Source organism: Mercenaria mercenaria, chromosome 18 (genome assembly GCF_021730395.1).
Source record: "Mercenaria mercenaria strain notata chromosome 18, MADL_Memer_1, whole genome shotgun sequence".
Classification (NCBI taxonomy): Eukaryota; Metazoa; Mollusca; class Bivalvia; order Venerida; family Veneridae; genus Mercenaria; species Mercenaria mercenaria.
This window is the reverse complement of record NC_069378.1, coordinates 17,971,149-17,993,803: the sequence shown is the minus strand read 5'-3', so window position 1 is coordinate 17,993,803 and position 22,655 is coordinate 17,971,149. Positions and strand designations below refer to the sequence as shown.

At 34.1% G+C, this 22,655-nt stretch overlaps 1 protein-coding gene across 1 annotated transcript in view; it reads right to left on the bottom strand.

Annotated features, from left to right (window-relative positions):
• Positions 1-22,655, bottom strand: part of LOC123537998 (uncharacterized) — a 162,150-nt gene that overhangs the window by 17,413 nt on the left and 122,082 nt on the right. The window contains exon 28 of the mRNA XM_053529685.1: positions 4,952-5,098. Within this exon, the coding sequence (XP_053385660.1) occupies positions 4,952-5,098 (147 nt within the window). The remainder of the gene's footprint in view (positions 1-4,951; positions 5,099-22,655) is intronic.

Sequence of the window (22,655 nt, the reverse complement as noted above, 5' to 3'; positions counted from 1 at the left end):
TGCCATGCAATTCAAAGTCCCCTACTGGAAGCCACCTAATTTTCTCTACTGCAGTATAACATCATGAATTTATATCTGTCAATGTAATACCGGTATGTTGTAACAAAACAATTTGATTAAAATTTGCATATCTGATAAAAACCTATAATTGTTTTCATGTGTAATGTTTCGGCCGATTATAAAATGTTATTTATAGTAGTAACAAAGGGAAATTAATTCTAAAGAAAATATTTATATATTATAAGTCCACAAGGGTCTCTTTACCAGGTGGACAGGAAAAAACCCTATTGATCTTTGACCTCAATTTGTGACCTTAACCTTTGATGTAGTTGTGGATCAGACAGAAAACAAAGCCCTGTTGACCTTTGACCTCCAATTGTGACCTTGACCATTAAGGGGTCCGGGTTTTGTGTTTCATCATGGGGAAATATTTATGCCAAGTAATATTGAAATCCCTTCATGGATCACAGAGTTAAGGACCTGACACAAAATTGCGGATGGACGCACGGACGAAAGGACGGACGGACGGAATGACGGAAGGAAAAGCGCATTCTTATAGTCCCAGAAACTGGTTTTCAACCAATAGGGGAATAATAAAAGATGACAATGATAATAATAATGATAATGATGATAATGAAAATAAATAATAATAATAATAATAATAATAATAATAAAATGCTGCAGAACGGTACTGACCGTGCATTTTATATTTTCTGTAATAAAAAATAAAGAAAGGAAAAGAAGGAGACGTTTAAATGTCACTGAGCCTGGTGTAATAATAAACAAAAGAAACAATAAAAAATGTGATTGTCTTATAGGTAAATTTAAACGACGATACAAATATTCGGAACGAGTCAATGCCAAATTATGCAACTTAACATATAAAAAATCTGTAAAGGTATCTTCAATCAAATTTGAAAGTGCTATATTGCTAAGGAAATTTCATATCTGATTGCCTTTATTAGTTTATCACTTTTTTATGTGGCGGCTGATTGCTTGAATTAGTTATTAATGACCTTGTATAATGTTGCTGATGGCCTTGGTTAATTTATGACCTTGTAAATAGTGGCTTATGGTCTTAATTAGTTGCTGTCAATGTATACGGTGGCTGGTTGATTTAATTAGTTTATGACCTTGTATATGTTGGCTGCTGGCCTTAATAAATTTCTTCCAATTTATACTGTGGCAGATGGATTCAATCAGTTTCTGTCCTTGTACTTGTATATGGTGGCCTATGGTCTTCATCAGTTTCTGTCAATGTATACGGTGGCTGATGGACTTCATTATTTTATAACCTTGTATATGGTAACTAGTAGACTTAATTAATTTATGACCTAGTATATGGTGGCTGCTGGCCTGTATTAGTTTCTGTCAATGTATTTTGTGACTGATGGCCTTTATCAGTTTTTGGCATTTTATATGATGTTTCATGGCTTAATTAGCTTATGACCTTGTATAAGGTGGCTGATTGAGGGATCTACTTTCCAGATGTGATTTACTTCACAACAGCGGGTGTTCAGTGCTGTTTGGCGGAGGTAAAAAGTCGCCACGACTTCATCTCAGTGTTATAATATTTTCTGGTCCTTCGGGATCATTGATTTCAACTCATTTAGATTTGAAGATTGAATACTGCTTAAGCCGGTGCTAGTGGGCGTGGGCAATGTTGCATTTTCCATTACTGCTCATGAACAGACTCAATCAAACCGAGTCTGCAATTTTCACTTTTTGCCTTGTTCTCTGTGCTTCCAAGGGATCTACTTTCCAGATTTTATTTACTTCACAACAGCGGGTGTTAAGTGCTGTGTGGCGGCCGTAAAAAGTCGCCACGACTTCATCTCGATGTTGTTATATTTCCCGGTCCTTCGGGATCATTGATTTCAATTCATTTAGAATGAAGATTGAATACTGCTTAAGCCGGTGCTAGTGGGTGTGGGCAGTGTTGCATTTTCCATTACTGCTCATGAACAGACTCAATCAAACCGAGTCTACAATTTATACTTTTTGTCTTGTTCCCGGTGCTTCCGAAGGATCTAATTTCCAGATTTTATTTACTTCACAACAGCGGGTGTTAAGTGCTGTGTGGCGCCCGTATAAAGTCGCCATGACCATATCTCAATGTTGTTACATTTTCTGGTCCTTCGGGATCATTGATTTCAATTCATTTAGAATGAAGATTGAATATTGCTTAAGCCGGTGCTAGGGTGCATGGCCAGTGTTGCATTTTCCATTACTGCTCATGAACAGACTCAATCAAACCGAGTCTGCAATTTATACTTTTTGTCTTGTTCCCGGTGCTTCCGAGGGATCTACTTTCCAGATTTTATTTACTTAATTGATCTATGACCTTGCAAATGGGGGCTGATTATCTTAGTTTTTGTCCAGGTATACGGAGGATGTTGGCCTTAATTAATGAATATTCCTGTATATAGTGGTTGGTGGCCTTAATTAGTTAATGTTCTTGTATATGATGGTTGATGGCCCAAATTAATTTCTGTCTATGTATATGATGGCTGGTGGCCTTAATAAGTTGATGACCTTACATACGATGGCCGATGACCTTAATTAGTTTATAACATTGCATGTGGTGGTTGATGGCCTGATTCTGTCTATGTATACAGTGGCTGATTACCCTAATTAATTTAAGACCTTGTATATTGTGGCTGATGGACTAAATGTCATTTTGAAAAAGCATAGACAGGCCAAATCCCCTAACACCCATATTTACTTAAAATGACACTTAATAAGCTCGTAGAAATAAAAAATATCTTATTTTTAATAGACATGCAATGTATGTGAAATGATTTAACATAAAATTAATTTGAAATTAACCATAAAGCAGGTTACATACAAAAACGTTCCCTTAAACAACTACAGGCGTTGAAAATGATCAAAATACTAAATTCACTATAACTATAAGCATACGAGAGTAAAGAAAGTTAGGACGGGATTTCTAAACTGAACGCGGAATCCGTGCGAAATTCTTATAAGTCGGATTAGTGATACCCCATTTAAATACTTAACCCATCATTGTTAGTTCCAGCCAAATGCATTTTATTTGATAAGCGTTTAATCAACAAATTGAGTAGTCATAATATTTCTATGCGAATTCTTCAGGCTCACCATAAAAGATTTTAGCGACATCTTGTCCGCCATCTTGAAGTCTGTAAGATGTAGCTTTATTTCGGACCCCGTGATTCACATTTGTGGTAAATGGTTAGACCTCGAAAAACGTACTTGTTAGTTCTGAATAAATGTACCACTTATACTTAAAAATATGTAACAAAATATTTTAATACTTAAGCCCAGCAATATGAACTAAAATAAAACTATAAACAAGCTGTCGCTAATACAAAGTCTGAAATTCCATTACATACCATCTTCCTGTAAGAAACCGACTGATAAAACAAACATTATTTCTTAAGTATAGAATTCAATGACATCTGATATTGCTTTCTGTCGAACAGTGCGAAAACCGAATGACTCCGAATATTAATGTCCTAATTTTGAATGTGTATTTTAAATTAGCAAAATGTAACTTTTCCTGGATTATTTAATTGTCTGGATAAAACATTTATATAACCGCATGCAAAATGTATGGGTATACAACAAAAGATTAATGTCATTAATTTGCAAATAGGTTAATTCAAATTTGTGCGGAATGATTCTGTTTTTGTAAAAGTGAAGTAATCTTTAATTGAATGATTGTTACAACGGAAGAACATCAGTATCAGGTGCCAAGGGGCGTTTTATTTGTTACATATGTGTGTTGAAATTTCGAGTTACATACCTTGTGTAAAAAAAATAGATAAGTAAACCTGAATAAGAAATTACAACACACGAATTTTCGAATTTCTTCACATAAAATTTCGCGATGTGAAATGAGCCGCGCCAGCCATGAGAAAACCAACATAGTGCGTTTGCGACCAGCATGGATCCAGAACAGCCTGCGAATCCGCGCAGTTTGGTCAGGATCCATGCTGTTCGCTTTCAAAGCCTATTGCAATTAGAGAAACACTTAGGTAGTAAAATTATAAAATGGATACATTTACCTACACATCCGTAAATTGTACTCTGCATTTGAAGACTATAGAGTTATGTATGATCTACCCTGCCCGTACAGCCAATCCAGATTTCAAGCATAATTAGGGTGTATATATATATTTACATGTATAGTACGTTAAGGTTGTAGGGACTCAGAAAAAACATTGACCTGTAGTGAACACTTCCCGGTCACATTCTACGACGTCGTCTGAAAAATCAGTTGCCCGATCCAGGTTGCACTCACGTTTATATTGTTTTGTCATATGAGCTTAAACTCGGTCTTTGTTTATTTGGAAGTTAGCCAGCTTTTCGGCTCTATCAGTAAGGGGTTTTAAACTGATAGAAAAACAGATAGTTTTATTTGCATTTATATGTATTGAATAACATGTACATGTACCAATAATTATGCATTTTGAACATAATTCAATGAAAATAAAACATAAACATTCACTATTTCTATATTTCTATGCACTGAAACATCTTCTTATGTTATTAACTGTTTATAAATGTTTAAAGCCAAAGCAGGTAAGTTTCGTTAAGCAGTTTATTTTTATTTCAGTCAGTCAAGGTAGGGTTATAAGCGAGTGCTATTCTCCACTACCAGTCAAGTTACATAAAGCAGATAATTGTGTTGAATTACCACTAATTACATAATGTCGGAAACCACTTAATTTTATTTGATTTTCTGCTGTTTTTTCTGATGCAGTAAACGATATAATTATACAAATAAAATAACCAAAAATGCCAAACAATTAATAATCTTTCATTATATTGGAGTCACCAGAATAGTTAGAAGACAAAGAGTGTTTGATGGCTACGTCGGACTTGACACAATAAATGAAATAACGTTGAATATTTTATTACCAAAAATATTAAAATAACTCAGTTCCCTCGACTATATTGGACTTACCACAATTAGTCAAATGACTTCCATCTCGACATCCTAGTGGAAATCCTGCATCGTCAACGTCATATATACATTTCTGTGTAACTGGAAAAGTCTGCCCATTCTCAGCACAAGGAAGTTCACCCTTAATATGTGATAAGTAATCGGTAACTGAAACATAGATATATGAATCATGCTAAAACAACCCTATTCATTTCCCTATTAAACAAAGAAGACTGAAACTGTGTGATATTATGCTACACACACGCGCGCGCACGCGCGCAAACACACACATTGTACGTAATTATGACGTCATAGCCTCAAACGTCACAGCGGCGTGCCGGAAAAGAAAACAACACAACAACACGTAAATATTTGGTGAATATCTTCAAAAATGCAGATAATATATATTGCAATAGTGTTTGATTCAAAATTGATATATCTCAAACATTGATTTGCAATTGAAAATTTATCTTTGTCGTTCAGGTGCGCATTATTGTATCACTCGGACAGCGCCCTCTTGGTATAATTCCTTCACATCTGAACTGAAAACAATTATTTTTCTAACGGCAAATCACTTAATGAGATATGTCGTTTCTTAAGTACACTGTAACATATCTGTTCCATTGGAGTAAAAATACACGTAGACGACGCTGATGTATCTATTGATATTTACTTTTACTTTGATTTTTTTCCCCCAATTTATCTAGTTTTTCTGATCTGAAACAACCTTAAAGTAGTTCCCATGGAGGCATAACACGCAACAAAGTGAAGCAACAACAAACTCGGCTTACCTTTGTCCGTTTATGGTAATAAAAGATGCAACTTTAGGCGTTTGTTGAATATGCAATTTGTCTTTATCATACTTTTTGGATGAAAATAAATATGTATTTCATACAGAAACGTTTTAAAAGTTCCTTCTGTATTCAGTTCTAACATTGTCAATATTTTCCCCTTAATTACAACACTGCAAAATCCACCATTTTCTAAGTTTTAATTTGAAGAGCGTTATCATTTTACTAACTGAAGATTTGTACAAAACCCTTGAAAAGCTTTCAATTAAAAATTAAAAATACGAGAATTATTCAATTAACAGTGTTATTATTTCTACATCTTGATATTCATGTTACATTCATTAAACACATCTATTTCTATCAATCACCGCTTAGAATGTTTATAACATGTATAACAACAGTTTTCGTAATAAAAAAAAACTAGTATGGTACTTTTGACATTTGTGAAAAATGAATATGATTACCTTTTTTTCTGCCAGTGCATATTGCTGGCCCTATCTGTATCATTCTGCAAAGGTATTTGTTATCACAACGAACTCTCCTATGTTTTGATGACCACGAATACCGAAATCCGATATCACTTGTTTTATAGTGAGTGATGGATTTATTTTCGAAAAGAATATCTGCACAGGGCTCCAGATATATTTCCTCGAACGACGATCTTCTAAATGTAGGAAACATGAAAAATAAGATTTGCATAAATAACAATAAAGCTATATCAATTTTATGTTATTTTTATTTATGTTTACTATATATCTATAATAGACAAAAATATCAATACATGTTAACGCAGAAAACCCAACAAATTCTTCGGTGGCGGCAGACTTTATCTTTTGGTGTTCCATCAACGAACGACAACATAGAAAAAAAAGACATTAAGAAATATTATTGACATATATACTTAAGTAGCCCTTGAAATTTAAATACCAACATATTATACATAGTGGTCATTAAATACAAGTTTCTCCTTGGCGTATTGGTCAAGATGGTAGATAGGTTTTAATTGCCGAAGCATTCCACGTTTGACAAAACAAAAATATCATGTGTTAATGTTCATAATATCATAAAACATTGCAAATACTTTGAGTTTTGCATTTGATTTTTCTTTCTCAAGTAACCTTAGAGGTGTTAGCTTTACTGGCCCTTAGGTTTTTGTCGATTCGCTACGCTCACGGTCGATATCACAATTCTTTCCCCTGGTGATAAATCCTCATATCGACCCTGTTAAAACAACGTTATGCCAACAATATAATCAGGATTTCAAGGATGCGCAGTTGTATAGTGTACACTGCTATTTAAACTTCTTTTTTATATTTACATTGTTTCAAGCTAACAAAACCCGATATTTCATAAAGAAATGTGTGTAAATGTAACTGCCTACTAGAAGTTATAATGATTTTGCTTTTTTGAAACTAAAGAATTGTGTCTTACGAAAGGAAAACGAAAGTAACTTATGTCTCTCCCTATTAAACACGCAGAAATTGTAAAATGTTTCAAATAAAGGGCCGTGACTCAAGACTCAAGAGAAATTACTAAACCATTACATTCAAGCGATACACAAAACTACGCTTAGCACTGATCACTCCAGTGAAATTTGGTAAAATTCCAACCATTGATATAGCGGAAGTAGCACATATATCATATAATTTAACAAATCAAGGTCCATTTAACTCCCGTGAAGATCATTAAATGCCGACACTATGCACAGATACGTTTCACAATGATCATTCTTGAGGTTTGTTGAAATTTGGTCCAATGGTATACGGCAAGTTGTGTAAGTACTCTAAAATGCCACCAATAACTCCAGTAAGTGTGCTGGAAATCTGTCCGATCGATAAGAAATTGCCGAAACATCATCAAATTTCTCAAATAAAGAGCCATGATAAGATTTGTAAATGACATAATTGATGATGATGGAAAGTTTCTAGACCTTAACCATTTACAAGAAGTAACTGGAAGGCCGCTTAATTTCCTCCATTATTTTGGCTTAAGAAATGCTGTTACTAGTTATATCAAAAAAATAAAAGTACCATTAGAAAAAAACAAACAACTCTTAAATCCAAATATTAGTTGTTATATGCATCCCATTCTTTTAAAGACAGATATAAATAATTTTTTATATAAAACTCTTACCAAAAATGAAGATATATCAACAAGTCAAACTAAGTGGGACTGCATAAGTGAAAATAGTATAAATTGGTACCTAATGTATAGTTATGTTTTAAGTGTACACGAGATACATACATACAGTGGTTACAAACGAGAATAATACATAGAATTTTAGCAACAAACTCCCTACTGTTTAAAATGAAAATTAAGAATAAAAACTTGTGCACTTTTTGTCAGAGCCAGGAGGAAACTTTGATCCATCTCTTTTGGGAATGTTCAAAGGTTAAGCCAGTCATACAATATATAATAAATGAACTTGAACATTTTGACCCAAATGGTGAAATAAATAAGTTGACTGTTTTGTTGGGATCTGGGAGAAAAGACTACATGTTAGATATTCTTTTTTAGAAACAAAAAAGTATATATACTTATGTAAACGGAACCAGGTTATGCCTAGCATTGCTGGTTTAAGAAATAGCCTTAAGTTCTGATGGGAGATATATCAAGCTTCAAATATGACTGATTTAGAATTTGACAGATGGGCAGTTGTAATACACTTTTTATGTTAACTACATTTGAATGGTAATTTTGAAACTCAATAGTACTGAATATTGTACAATGAATATATAAACCAATAAATTAAATAGTTATCAAAAAAATTATCAACCTTTTACAGTAATGTGAAAATCTGTAGCATTCTTTATTGTTTGCACTGTATACAATATTTATATTTTTTGTTGCAATTTATTTTGTCTGTTTTCTCGTTTGCTCTCTTCTGCACCATATAAAAGGGGCTATTGAATCTGTATAGTTACATATATGTTATATTGAATGATGAGTACATGTAGTTCCTTGTTAAAATGTTAGTGTTAGTGTAGTCATTGAAAAGCCATAGAGCTTGTCTGTAATTATTTATATGTCTTATGAAATAAAAACATTATACCGCTAAAAAAAAAAAAAGAAAGGAGCCATGGCTTTGCTGAAATTCTCTTTACGGGAAATGCCAATGATACGCACAACTTTGTGTGTCAAAGTTTCCTTTCATGGTGTTTGTCGTAACTCTGCTCATTGTGGACTGAGACAAGGCGGCGACAGTATCACTTGGGGACATGTAAATTTTAAATGTCTCAGTGTGGACTGAGACAGGCAGATGTAAATTTTGACTGTCTCAGTGTGGAATGAGACAAGCAGCGAGAGTATAATATCGGGGACCTGCAAATTTTACCTGTCTCAGAGTGGACTGAGACAGGAAGAGACAGTATACGGTCGTGGACAAATAAATGTTACTCTCAGTATGGACTTAGGCAGTCAGCAACAGTTTAACTTCGTTGACATGTAAAGTTCAATTATCCCATTGCGGGCTGAGACAGCGACAGTATAATGGTATAATGTCTGGGACATGTAAATCTAAAATGTCTCAGTGTGAAATGAGACAGGCAGCGACAGTATAATGTTGGGAAAATGTAAATCTAAAATGTCTCAGTGTGGAATGAGACAGGCAGCGACAGTATAATGTTGGGAACATGTTAATTTTAACTGTCACAGTGTGGACTGAGATTGGTTTTGACGGTGCTTTCATGAATGAAGGAATTGATTTGGGACAAAGTGCAAACAGGACAGAGGTTATGATCTGTCTTAAACAAATTAAATAGATCGAAACAGTGATTAAGCATTATTTCATTCCATACAATTGCAGTCATTCACACAATCGTTTGTCCCTAATTTAACTGTTCGTTAGGTTAAAGTTTTTGATTTCAGAAAAACGTTATTTTATATATTCCATGTGAAGCAATCCAATGATTTGCCCTTGTTTTCTCAGCTAGGGCAACACCATTATTTTAACTGGGGACTATACGCCGCTTTTCATTGAGCTACACCTTTCCATGTGTAATGCCATTTGACTACATCTGTGGATGTCTTTAAACTATATTCTGGTACTTTAACAAGAATAAATGTTGAGTTCTGCTCAACCCGGCACCAGACAGCGTAGAAGGTAGCTTGCTTTTCCACTACCGTGCATGACAGGCTCAATCAAACCAATCCTGCAACATTTTCGTTTATGTCGTGTCGGGCGACCTGTTGTTTTCCACTTTTTCTATTTTATATACAGACAGTTGTCCTAAAGTATGGGTTGAAACTAACAAGGTTCGAAAAAAAATACGCTAGTTTATGCAAACAACTTCTATTAAACCATTTAAATTTAAAAAAACAACAACATATTTTTGGTAAGACAACAACATATTTTTGTATTGTTTTATAACGATCGGCAAAAAGAAATCAATAGCAAAAAAAACAACAACAAAAAAAACAACAACAACAATTACAAGACATAAGGGGTCTTATTAGTACTGAGCAATCCCACAGGTTTTAGAATTCAGTTTCTTTATAAGACATAGGGGCCCGATTCACAAAGCACTTTTGGCCAAAGTAAGAACAAAGAAGTAAGATGCTTCGGGAATATAACTTTAAACCAGAGCGTCATTGACCCTAAAGAGCTCAACTGTGTAAAAGGCTTCAAGTGTGTTTGTATTATAAGTACAGATGTAGGTTTCTTCCGTGTTAGCTTATATTATATACACGTCACACATGTTTTTATGTCAATAATTTAAACAATTACGGTACAGAATAAAACTCAATGATCAAAAGCTAAATACCACTTGAATACTCTAGCTAATATGGATTCAAAGAAGAAAATTCTCTAAGTTTCATATATAAAAGCCAATAAGTAAGCACATATCAGACACATGACAAAAAAGACTTGAGAAAAAGACTTTTTAAGTGTGATAACTGAAAACCTATTTTTAATAAAAAAGACCAAATGATCTGGGACCATTTGAACAACTTTGTAATAAAGCTACCGAGAGATCATTTGTGTTTCATCAAAATCCGTTTCAATGATTTTGGAGGAGATATAAAAGAAATATTGATGAAAGGTGACCACGCCCTCTGGCGGCCATGTTTTTTAACGAATAAGAAAAAAAAATGAACAATTTTTATAGAAGGTCACAGGAGAACCATTTTTTATTTAAAAAAAAAATAAATTGGCAAGCAGATTCACAAAAGAAGAGTTTTTAAAGTTTTCTACTATAGCCATGTTTTTATTTATTTATTTTTTATTTTTTTTGACGAATCGGTATAATGTAAACAATCTTGGTAGAGGGTCACACAAGGACCATTCTAAAATCGGACCAACAGTTTTATACTAGAATATATTTTTAATTTCCACTATATACATATAAGGAAAAGTGACAACGCCCCTGGCGGCCATGTTTTTTGACGAATCGGTATAATTTGAATAATATTGATAGAGAGTCACACAAAATCTATTTGTGTAAAATGTCATAAAAGTCAGATAAGCAGTTTCACACAAGACGATTTTTTTAAAAAAAAATTCACTAAATACATTGCATTATTATTATTATTTTTTATTATTATTATTTCTTTTTTTTGACGAATCGATAGATTTTGGTACATTCTTGGTAGAAGGTGAAATACGAGGGTTGTCCAAAAAAAACGCGAACTTTTTTATCATTTCAGAAATAAACGACGCTTCAAATAATTATTTTACTGATGTTATTTCATTGGATACTCTACAGGACTATAGAGTTTAAAATTAAATATCTGTCATATTATTTGAGTATTATTTAAATAATGGACGGCAGTCAGTGCTAGTCGGCGCACGCTTAATTTTCCAAGTACAAAAAGAAACAACTTCATTTTAAATTCATGTAACTAACCCGATACAGAGAATTAAAATTTATATCATCGTTAACAGCAACTTGCGGTGTGTAATTATGCTGTTTCAAGTCTGACACATCACTTATGTTAAAATAGAGACGTAATTTTGAAAGTAATGGTCGCATGCCATTTCAGAAAAGGCGACGTCAGATAAGTTTGCGGCGCAGAAAGTATTAAACTTTTATATTGCCCTCGTTTTGAATCACTCGCCTAACCTTCCTTAAAACGTTTGTGTCACGTAAAGACAAGTGTCCTGCTAACATTTGCCAAACTTCCAGAATTTTCTATTTCTCTTTTGGTTTGTGAATGAGTCATACCGCAATTAACGCAATATTTGATCAATACTTTCTGCGCCGCGATTTCTGAAATGGTGTGCGATCATTACTTTCAAAATTACGTCACTATTTTAACGATAGTGAGGTCAAAGACTTGAAACGCAACATAATCACGTGTCACACATTGCCGTTAGCGACAATAGAAATTTTAATCCTGTGAGATGTATATCGGGTAAATTACATGAATTTAAAAGGAAGGCATTTCTTTTTGTAGTGGGGAAAATTGAGCGTGCGCCGACTAGCACTGTCTGTCGTCCATTATTTTAAAAAATACTCAAATAATATGACAGATATTTGATTTTAAACTCTATAGTCCTGTATAGTATACAATGAAATAACAGCAGTTAAAATAATTATTTGACGCGTAGCTTACAATGTGACCTGAACAAAAATAAGAAAGATTTGTTCTAAAACTGAATTAACGAGATCTTTTTAAAATAATCCGTAAATTTATCATATAAAATATCTGTTTTAAAAGCTCATACTAGAAAACTCAGGATAAAACTTGAAATGATCCCCGTGTCAAAAGCATGTGGATACACATAAAAAATAAACTCAAATACCTGAATGCTGGATCGAATGTAGTAATCAAGCAAATGCATGTGTCAACCGGCTCGTCATAACTAAGAAGTTTGGAGTATTCACAAATAGTCTTGATCTGAAATAGGTTACATGCACGTGTAAAGCTGCATACACTTAGATAATATAAGAGATAAAATAGACGTAATAAATAGAGGAAAGGTGTATAAACTCTTTAGAGTTCCTTGTCAAATCCGTTTGGTATGCGTCTTCATATTGTATACTTTGATATAAAAAAGCTATAATTAATAGGACAAAAATATGCCAGTAAAAGGAAGCTGGATGAAGAAGCAGCTATTGGAAAGACGCGTGCCATGTCAATATCCGAAAGGTAATTTATTTGGAAAATAAATTATTAAACAGCAATGCCGTGACTTAGCAATATCTTATCACTGAGGTACTTGTGAAAATTAAAATGAATACCTTATATCTATAGGGGGCGGGGGGGGGGGGGGGGGGGGGGGGGGGTTAAACTTCGCTTCGACACAATAGGTCATATTACGACTTTCCAGATTTGATGGTGGAGGAAGAACATAGGTACCCCTCCGTGCATAATTTCATCACGGGCGGGCACCTGGGTAGAACCTCCGACCTTCCGTAAGCCATCTCGATGGCTTCTTCACATGAAGAATTCAACGCCCCCAAGTAGGACTGGAACCCAAATTGATTATGGGCAAGTGATTTGAAGTCAGCGACCATTACCACTCGGCAACAGAAGCCCCAATTTTTTCTCACGTTTTCATAATATTGTTGCCATATGACCTATACTTGTGTCGGTGCGACATTAAAGCCCAACACAAAAAAAAAAGATGCGAAAAAATGTTAGAAATCATCATATGAAAGGGAAGTTATTCTGAAAAACGACCATATGACACATGAGTTTTTATTAAAGTATTTTACTATAAAGGAAACGTTGACTTAGACCTTCTTGTGCGAACTTGGTGTTGACCTTGACTTATGAGATAAGGGTCCGGCTTTTACACATGACACGTTGTTTTATCATGGGGAACAGTTGTACAAAGTAATATTAAAGTCTCTTCTTGCATAAAAAACTACTTTTTTCACTGGATCCGCCCATGTATAAACGGGAGAAAAATCGTGTGCAAACAAGGCAATTCACGTGCTGTTAATACATGATTTTTATTTTTGAAATGCTTTGCCAGAGACGTATGTATGTATTTCTGCGCAGACTGATATTTGGCATCTGCATCTTGTTTCTTCCATAATAACCTCCTCTTGTAGCATTATAGACACAATGTAATCCATAGTATGTTTAGCTGTATCAGTTTCCAACCCCAAACGTACTGCCCCACCAATGTACGCACTAGCTTCTCTTAGAGTTTACTCCCTTTACAAAGCGTCAGTTCAGTTATTGTAAATAATTGTGAATAAATAAGTACCGCGTGTAACTTGTGCTATTGCCCGTTTTTAGGTATTATATTAATGACATTTGTTAGTATCAGTCGATTTGTTTTTACCTGATTGTTCGAAGAATTCATATAATAAACCTCGAAAGCTAGTCACTAGCTTCGTACTCATCCGTACTCTGTTTGTTTCTTTCTCAAAATAATTCGAATGTAAAGTTGTTATTCTTAAAATAATTGTGTTCCTGTTTATCAAATTTTTAATGTAACGTTTGTAATAACTAAAAATAAAAATAAGATGCTCAAAAACCTTCAAATCACGCTTTTAGTAGTGTTGTTGTTATGTGTGCCCCGGTTATGGATATTTAAAACATGTTTACCGTTTCCAAGAACAACAAGAATGGTAAATAAAAGATGTACCGGAATCGTCAAGTCATCACATATGAAAACAATGCATTTAGTCGTCGTGTAATGTTTTTTTATGCAAGAATAGCGACAATACACGTTTGTTTTGTGTATTAACGCCTGCAGAACCCCTTGGGATATGTTTGTGACCTCGACCTTCGGTCTCGGTCACAAACAATCCCGCGGACTTCTGCAGACGTTAATACACAAGAAAACGTGTATTATCCCTACATTGATGAATGCCAGAGTTATGAACGGACACGAAACTTTGAACGGACGGAATGACAGAATGTCAAATGAGGACGGACGGAACAATTGCATTGCCCGAAACTTGTTTCATGCAATGTATAGGGTTACTGATCATCAAACCTCAAAGTACTGCCATCAATGTACGCATAGCTTCCTTAGATTTACTCCCTTTCAGGTCAGTTATTATTGATATATAATTGTGAATACAATAAGACCCGTGAATGTGCTATCCTATTAGATGTTGTTACAACAGTTTTTACATTCGATATACTATTGTCCTAGGACTGTAAACACGCACATTTCATGTATTTTCAACAATGTCCGAGCCCTAAAACTGAAAAAGAAACTTTTATGTTGATTTAATCATTTTGCTATGCAATTTTTGATCAACTGCTATCACAGTAGTACTCATGTGGTGTACCGAGTTATGGCCGTACATGATTCTAACCGTACCTGGGTTCAGTGTTGTTATATTTTCTGGTTCTTTGGGATTATGGAGTCTACTTTATACATCTGTTATAACATTCCACTCAAGCCGGAGCCTGTGGATCGAGAGGGGTATGGTCTTTCCATATTCTCATGAATACTCAGTAAATGTATAGCCTCATTTTCGCAAATGATTTAGCATTTAATCATGAATGAGTTAGAATTCTTGTAAGGGTCAGCAATTCACGGGTGTGAAAAATGCACCAGACCGTCATCAACCGATGGATACCTATGCTCTACCGACTTAGTACCAGCCAACTTTCTCCGTAATATCAAGATCGTACTCGAATTCTCAGCGGATATTATATGCATAAAGCGTTGGAGATAACCCTGTAAGCGTCATGCCCACTGGTGCCAAATGTTCAGGAAGTAAATGTACCAACACAGACGAGATCGACGGTTATGATCACAATTAAAGTGATTCTGAAAAACACAGAAACATCCAGACTTTGAATAATTTTATACATAACTTATTGGCATAATGATTACATTATGCCTCAAAAAAGGCCAGGCTTCACAGTAAAAAATGAGTCAGCAATACAAAATAGTAATAAGTTAAAGGCATGCACATAACAAAATATTTATAATTTATGTTTATAATTCTTCATCTATGAAACAATGTCTTTGCCCTGTGATTCAGATTGCGCCTTCCATTGCAAATTATTCGACAACAAAATATTTTATGCAATTTTTATATTTTACAATATTTCTGCTGTTAAAGTTGTCATAAATGTACCGCTTTGAAAAGATTTCCATTTTGAAACGGAGAATTATGAGAAATTAAAATCTGATGAAATGAGAAAGGGCAAATATGCGTATATTTCGATAATATAATATAATCTGGTAAATAGATCCCTCGGAATCACCGAGAAAAATGCAAACAGTAAAAATTGCAGTCTCGGTATGATTGAGTCTGGTCATGAGCAGTAATGGAAAATGCATCACTGCCCACGCCCCCTAGCATCAGTTTAATCGGTATTCAATTTTCAAATATAAATGAGTTGAAATCAATGATCCCGAAGGACCAGAAAATATAACAACACTGAGATGAAGTCGGGGCGGCTTTTTACGGCCGCCACACAGCACTTAACACCCGCTGTTGTGAAGTAAATACAATCTGGAAAATAGATCTCTCGGAAGCACCGAGAACAATGCAAACAGTGAAATTTGCAGTCTCGGTATGACCGAGTCTGGTCATGAGCAGTAATGGAAAATGCATCACTGCCCACGCCCCCTAGCAACAGATTACGTTGAATTCAATTTTCAAATCTAAATGAGTTGAAATCAATGATCCCGAAGGACCAGAAAATATAACAACACTGAGATGAAGTCGATTTTTTATGGCCGCCACATAGCACTTAACACCCGCTGTTTTGAGGTTAATATAATCTGACTTAAAATGGATGTTAGAATATCATGGCTGCATATATCCTATATAACAAAAAAATATATGATAAAAAAGATAGTCGGCACAGTGTAGTAGGAAATAAGACTTCTGTATTTTGGATTAAATTCATCTGAAGTGGTTCGTTTCTACAGCTGAACATCGAATGAGAAAGAATAGTGCATGAAAATTGCAGTAGTTATTATACAGTAGAGAGAAAGTTTCCCTTCTGTATCTGGTAGACGTAAATACCTGAAAACCAGATCAGTGCATGTAACATGAAGTATGTATAAGTTATGCAACCTTACCCAGAACTTTCTTAAGGTTTATAGAAAATAATATTTTAACGGGATTTTTATTGTTTATATTAAACATGTTTATAAAATTAATTTTCACAAAGTTAAATACCTATGATATGTTATAGGCAATATGATTTGCCAACTTAATTTTTTGGAATATGTCATTGTAGGTCATAAAAATGTGCTTAACATGGTTGTGCCAAATATTTATCACATAAGCATTTTTGCCCTCGTACTGATACATGTGGTGTTAACAATGGCATCTTATGACTCAGCACTGTATAATTACACTTGTTCACACGTAAAAGCTCCACATGTTAATGAAAAAGCTCGACTGTACAATTTACGGCCAACCGTTCACTTGTCAAGAGTTCTGGAACATCATGAGTCGGACATGGGGTATTTTTTTCACACGTTAGCATCGGTTGACAATTAGAGATATACCGAGAAATATGCACGAGATCGAATACTGCAAGAAAAAATATTGTGCGAACGAGCGCATATTTCTCCAATCGTTTTGTTGCATATTCATTTTAATATTTAAAATGATACAGATTTTGCTTGTTTGGCTGAGAAAAAAAAAAGAATTTATCGAAGTTACTTTTTAACGCCACGGATCCAGTCATGTGGTGTCATTGCTGACGTCTTACAACTGATCTTAAATTGGCATTTTTGCCGTACGTTTCATTGCAACTAAATGGAGTTGACATATAAATGTAAGTATATACTACGATATGAAATACATGGTTTACTCACGTTCTAAATTTACTTCTACTGATTATGTGACTTTTGATTTTCGGATGTCATCTTTCATGATTCAGTAGATTCTAATACATGCTAATATCTTAACATTGCTTCCAATTTTTAATGCATTCGGTCAATATTATAACAACAACAAAACTGTCGGTAAGAACAGTTTTTAAGTTTGCATGTACAGATGTATTGAATAACAACCTACCTGTTGGGTACAGTTATATATTTCAGATAAGTACAAAACATCATCTTTTATTTCCGAATTTTTGCCAACTATCGAATATTGACTTCCATAAAAATCGAGGTCGTCAAATATTATATATGCTGTACCGTAATCCTGGTAATCATTGAAAATGCACGTGACCTGTATCCCTCCTACAAAATATAAAATCAAATTGGCACTTTACTGTTCAGTATTAAATTGCGACCGACCAAAAAAGCCAATGAGACCGAAGTATCTGTGCATATTTGCGAGCTACAGTTATGTCGTGAAATTATTAGTGATAGTTTAACCTTAAGCATGCTGGCGGCAAGTAATTTTGCCTTTGCGACTAGTGCAGACCAAGATCAGCCTGCACATCCGTTCATTTTAGAAATTCAGCAGGCTAAGGGTTAAGCAAAACTAGAAACGGGGACTAAATTAAAGTAGGAGCAGTTTTTCTTCCTACCACGACACAAATAATATTACCGAACTCGGGTCTCTGTCTCAGCTTTCCGATGCTCAGCCTGTATTTGCTATCGTTTATAGAATTCAACTACCCTTAAGGTAAAACTCCTATGCGATGGCCCAAAGGCTCGAAACCTTGTTGAAATTCTGCAACTCTTTCTTTAGTCTATGGACTTCAAACGTTTTCTTTTTAATAATTTATCCGCCCTGACAGTGTAGTTGCAATAACTTCCTCATCAAGTTACTGGGATAAATGTTTAGTTGAATTATCGACGTGTCTTCTTCTATCGCTGGATAAGAATGATCTCTCTGTCATCCATCTACCCATTTATATTTTAGCAGACGCGAGGTTTGATTGGTGCTACTAACAGAACTTGTTTCTGATTGATACAAATTTATACATAGTATATACAACGAGTACTTGCTCTAACAAATATCTGGTTCCCTTTAACTAATGTGTATGACATAATGCGTGATGCTGGGATCCCGCTATCAATATAATGAACCCAAATAAGCCATAAATGACCCAAATCCTCAACAATGATTATAACAATACTAGCATGAAAAAGGAGTTTAACACTATCTGTACTTATGCGTTACGTTATCAATACATCAAATATAAAAATTATTCTGACAGTGCACATCTAATAATCTTTTCATTACATACGCATCTACGCCTAAAATTTTATATAAGTGATACAAATTGGTTATTAAGCCTGGGTGAAACTAAATATATCCTCGTTAAAGAACTTTTAAACCTGACTATATGCATGAAACTGACGTCAAAAATGACCTCACACACCCGATAAGAAAGATGAACGTAAATATGAAAATATATTGACGTTACATTGAAACTTAACGGCGTTATTAACTAAGTATGTGATAATCTGTAATATGGCTGGTTTAAATATATAACCGTTAATAATACATTTAATGTAGTTTTGCATGTTTTAAACAAATATTGCTCGACAATGGTGAAATCTATTAAACTCTGTTGTTTTTTTCAAAGCATAATTACCGGTATGTCCGGAAAAAAATCAGCCACTCAAATAATACGGTCGTCCGCTACATTTTCTGTTAGATTTCGTTATACTTTTTGAAATGATTTAGCAAAATGATATGTTTAATAGGTTCGTGTTCATAATGTTTCAGAATTCGCCAAATATCAGCTAGAGTCCTTATATTGTTGCTCTCTTTGAGTTACATTTTGTATTATTTTGAACTATTTTAGTTCAACACTAACTTGTCTACAAATTAACCTTAAAGACCTGCTCCAGTCCTATCTTTTAACCGTAAAGTGTCACTGAAAAAGCATGAAAATCCTGACTATGCATAGAGAGACCATTCAAAATAGAATCTATTTTATATAAATTCTCTATAAAATTCCTGTAGTTTTTGCGCGCTAAAGTGTGGCGCGTGGCCGTTTACTTTTACCTATTGTAATCATGCGTTGTATACACAAAATAAAATTTGAAAAGCAGCGGAGCAAGGCTTTAAGTAAACGATTTGATACTTAAAACACTGGAAATGATAGATTCCCAGCAACGTTTAATGCTACCATGTAACGATTACATATTAAAAGGAACTGTTCTAAATGACGTTACGCCGTCACTTTGATTGCAAAATATTCCTTTCTCTTACACCTTTGTATGCAATATATTTAAAATGTGAAATAACGTAAACATGCAAGCACACGAACGCAAGCACGCACGCACGCGCACAAACGTACGCATGAACACGTACACACACACGTCAGGGGGATCACACCATATACCACGCGTAGATAACCCTTATAATAATCTGAAATTACAAAGCGTATTTATACTACTAGTAAACTTTAAGGCCTTTTATGAAAAAAGAGGAAAACCTCGCAAAGAATTGATTTTTTGGGGAAAGCTTTATACAAGATGTATGTAATAACATACTAAAAATATACAAAAGTGTCATGGTGCAAAATGCATTTTTGGAATAAAAAAGTTTAGAAAATATAAGCATAATACGCTTACAATACTCTTACTCTAGAATGATGTCATGCTAACGTGCGGTGACGTCAAAGTTTTTGTTGCGACAAAGAAAGAACGCTTCTATATTTTATCTACTGTTTTAGATTAAGGGCATATTAGAATAGAAATAATTAATATAAAAACCGTGTTTTAACACTATTTATACACTCGGGCGGTAATACGTCGTACAAACAATTTCATTCGGGCTGCGCCGTCGTGATATTATTACATCCGATCTATAACCGCCCATCGTGCATAAATAGTGATAAAAACACTCTTTATTTTCTTAATTAAATATGTTAATTTCTGGAATGGACCCATAATAATATCAATGTTTTTATTTTGAAAGCGAAATTTTGCGTGGTAGTAGATAATTATAACATAATATATGATGACTATTTTCAGAAAATCCAAGATGGCCACCATTACGTTCTCATTATACAGGAAAACCGTTTTAAGTATTTCACAAAGTTCAAATTGTGAGAAAAATGACCAGCGTCATGGAAGATACACACATTTTATTTTGGAAAATACAAACTGCAGTCTTAAACAAATCCAAGATGGCTTCCCAATTGCAATATGGCCGCCACAATGTCATTTAGGCATACAGACACTAAATTGGAAAATGGCGCTGAAAATGATTTGACTGAAAATATTTTGCTTGCATCAAACATGACCCCCTCTTTTCTTCTGATTTTTTATTCAGCACTGCCAATAATCTTCAAGGAAATATAAGTTACAGACATTTAAAGTAGGTTTACTGCATCTATTGGAAATATCACAATTTTATATAGAATAAGAAGAACAGCTATTTAAGGTGATGTAACATAAAATGTAACATTGGTAAAATTGTAATCTGCCTAGATAAAGATGGGAAAGGTCTGCTTTGATTAGAATGTGATAGAATGACAATTCTTTTTTTGTGTGCAATTTTGCGTTTAATATTGATAGAACACAAAAATATCACATTTCCAATGTTTTTGGTATACAGTATTTTTTCTAAAAAACTGCATATTAATAGCCTAATGGTTGCTAATTTCTAGTAGTTAGGTACACTTTAACATATTTAAAAATGTTTTAATGAGTAATATTATGCAGATCAGAGTAGAAAATGAGAAAACAAGGCTACAGTTATGATAACTGATTAAAATTATCTTTGCCAAAATTTGACGAATTGTCATACATTACTGAAATTGCCATAAAACCGTAGAAACTGTTGTTATCAAACTAAAACCTTGTATTTTCTCATTAATCTAGGGTTTTTTTGTATGGTAAATCTGACACAATATTAGAGAAAAAGGTTTTCTTTTAGGCATACAGACACTAATTGGAACATGGCGCGCAAAAATGGTAGTCGCATAATGGCGTATTCACATAGTCCTCAGTTTTATGCTCTGTAGAGCTATTTTCCTTAATGTTCTATTACAATTTTGCTGAAATCAAATGTCAAGTCTATGCTTGACATGTAGGTGGCATTTGTACATATAATAATACTTCAGTTGTCATGTATACTAAGATCATACATCACCACTACAATTTGGGGTCTAATTGTTTTGCTAATTTTGCAGTTTGTGTGTTTGACTGAAACTATTTTTTCTGCATCAAACATGCCCCTGCTTTTCTATTTTTATTCAGTATTGATAATATTCTGCAAGAAAATGTAAGATAGAGACATTTAAAATAGATCCTGAGGTGTTATACAGTCATTTGAAATATGTGAATTTGATAAAGAATAAAGAGTAGCTAGTAAGTGTGTTATAACCTCAAACATTAATTAAATACATTTTACTAAAATACGATTCGCAATAGCATAGAAATCTGTATCATAACAACACTTCCACATAGCATATGTATATTAATACAAGAATTTGTAACAGAGTTACCAACGTCCTCCGCCTATGGACAAAAAATAACAAGAGTGCCAGAATGTCACAATACACACCCGTCATGTAGATGTTACAATAAAACATATTCTGTATAATGTTGGTAGACAGTAAGCCAAAACAATGACACATCCAGTTCTAACAACCAGGTTAAAAAGTTTCAAGAATGAATTATTTATAGTAACAACAAAGGGAAGTAAGCTTTGTTTTTCTTAGATTACAAAAAAAACTCCTTACCAGGAAGAGATACCGCAAAATACACTAAAAATTTAAAAGTAACATCTATGTTGTACCACAGAAAAGTGATCTTGAGTTTTCCCCCACGGTCAACTATAAAAAAAGTTACAATATACGTTATTCATAGTCACAACAGAGAAAGTTAATCTTGAATTTGTTTTAAAAATCCACACAATAATCCTTACCAGGTAGCGATATATCAAAATGCACCTACAAATTGTCACAATATAAGCTATTTATAGTAACAAAAAGGGAAGTAATTCTAAATTAGGGACCTGATTCTTGCGCAAGACACTACATCTCACAATGGTGAACAATTGTGTTGGGTTACATCAAAATCCTTCCATACATGAAGAAGAAATGCTCCGAAAAATAATATTCTTGTATCTGACCTTTGACCTCTAAGTGTGACCTTGACCTTAAAGCTAGGCGTCTGGGTTTTC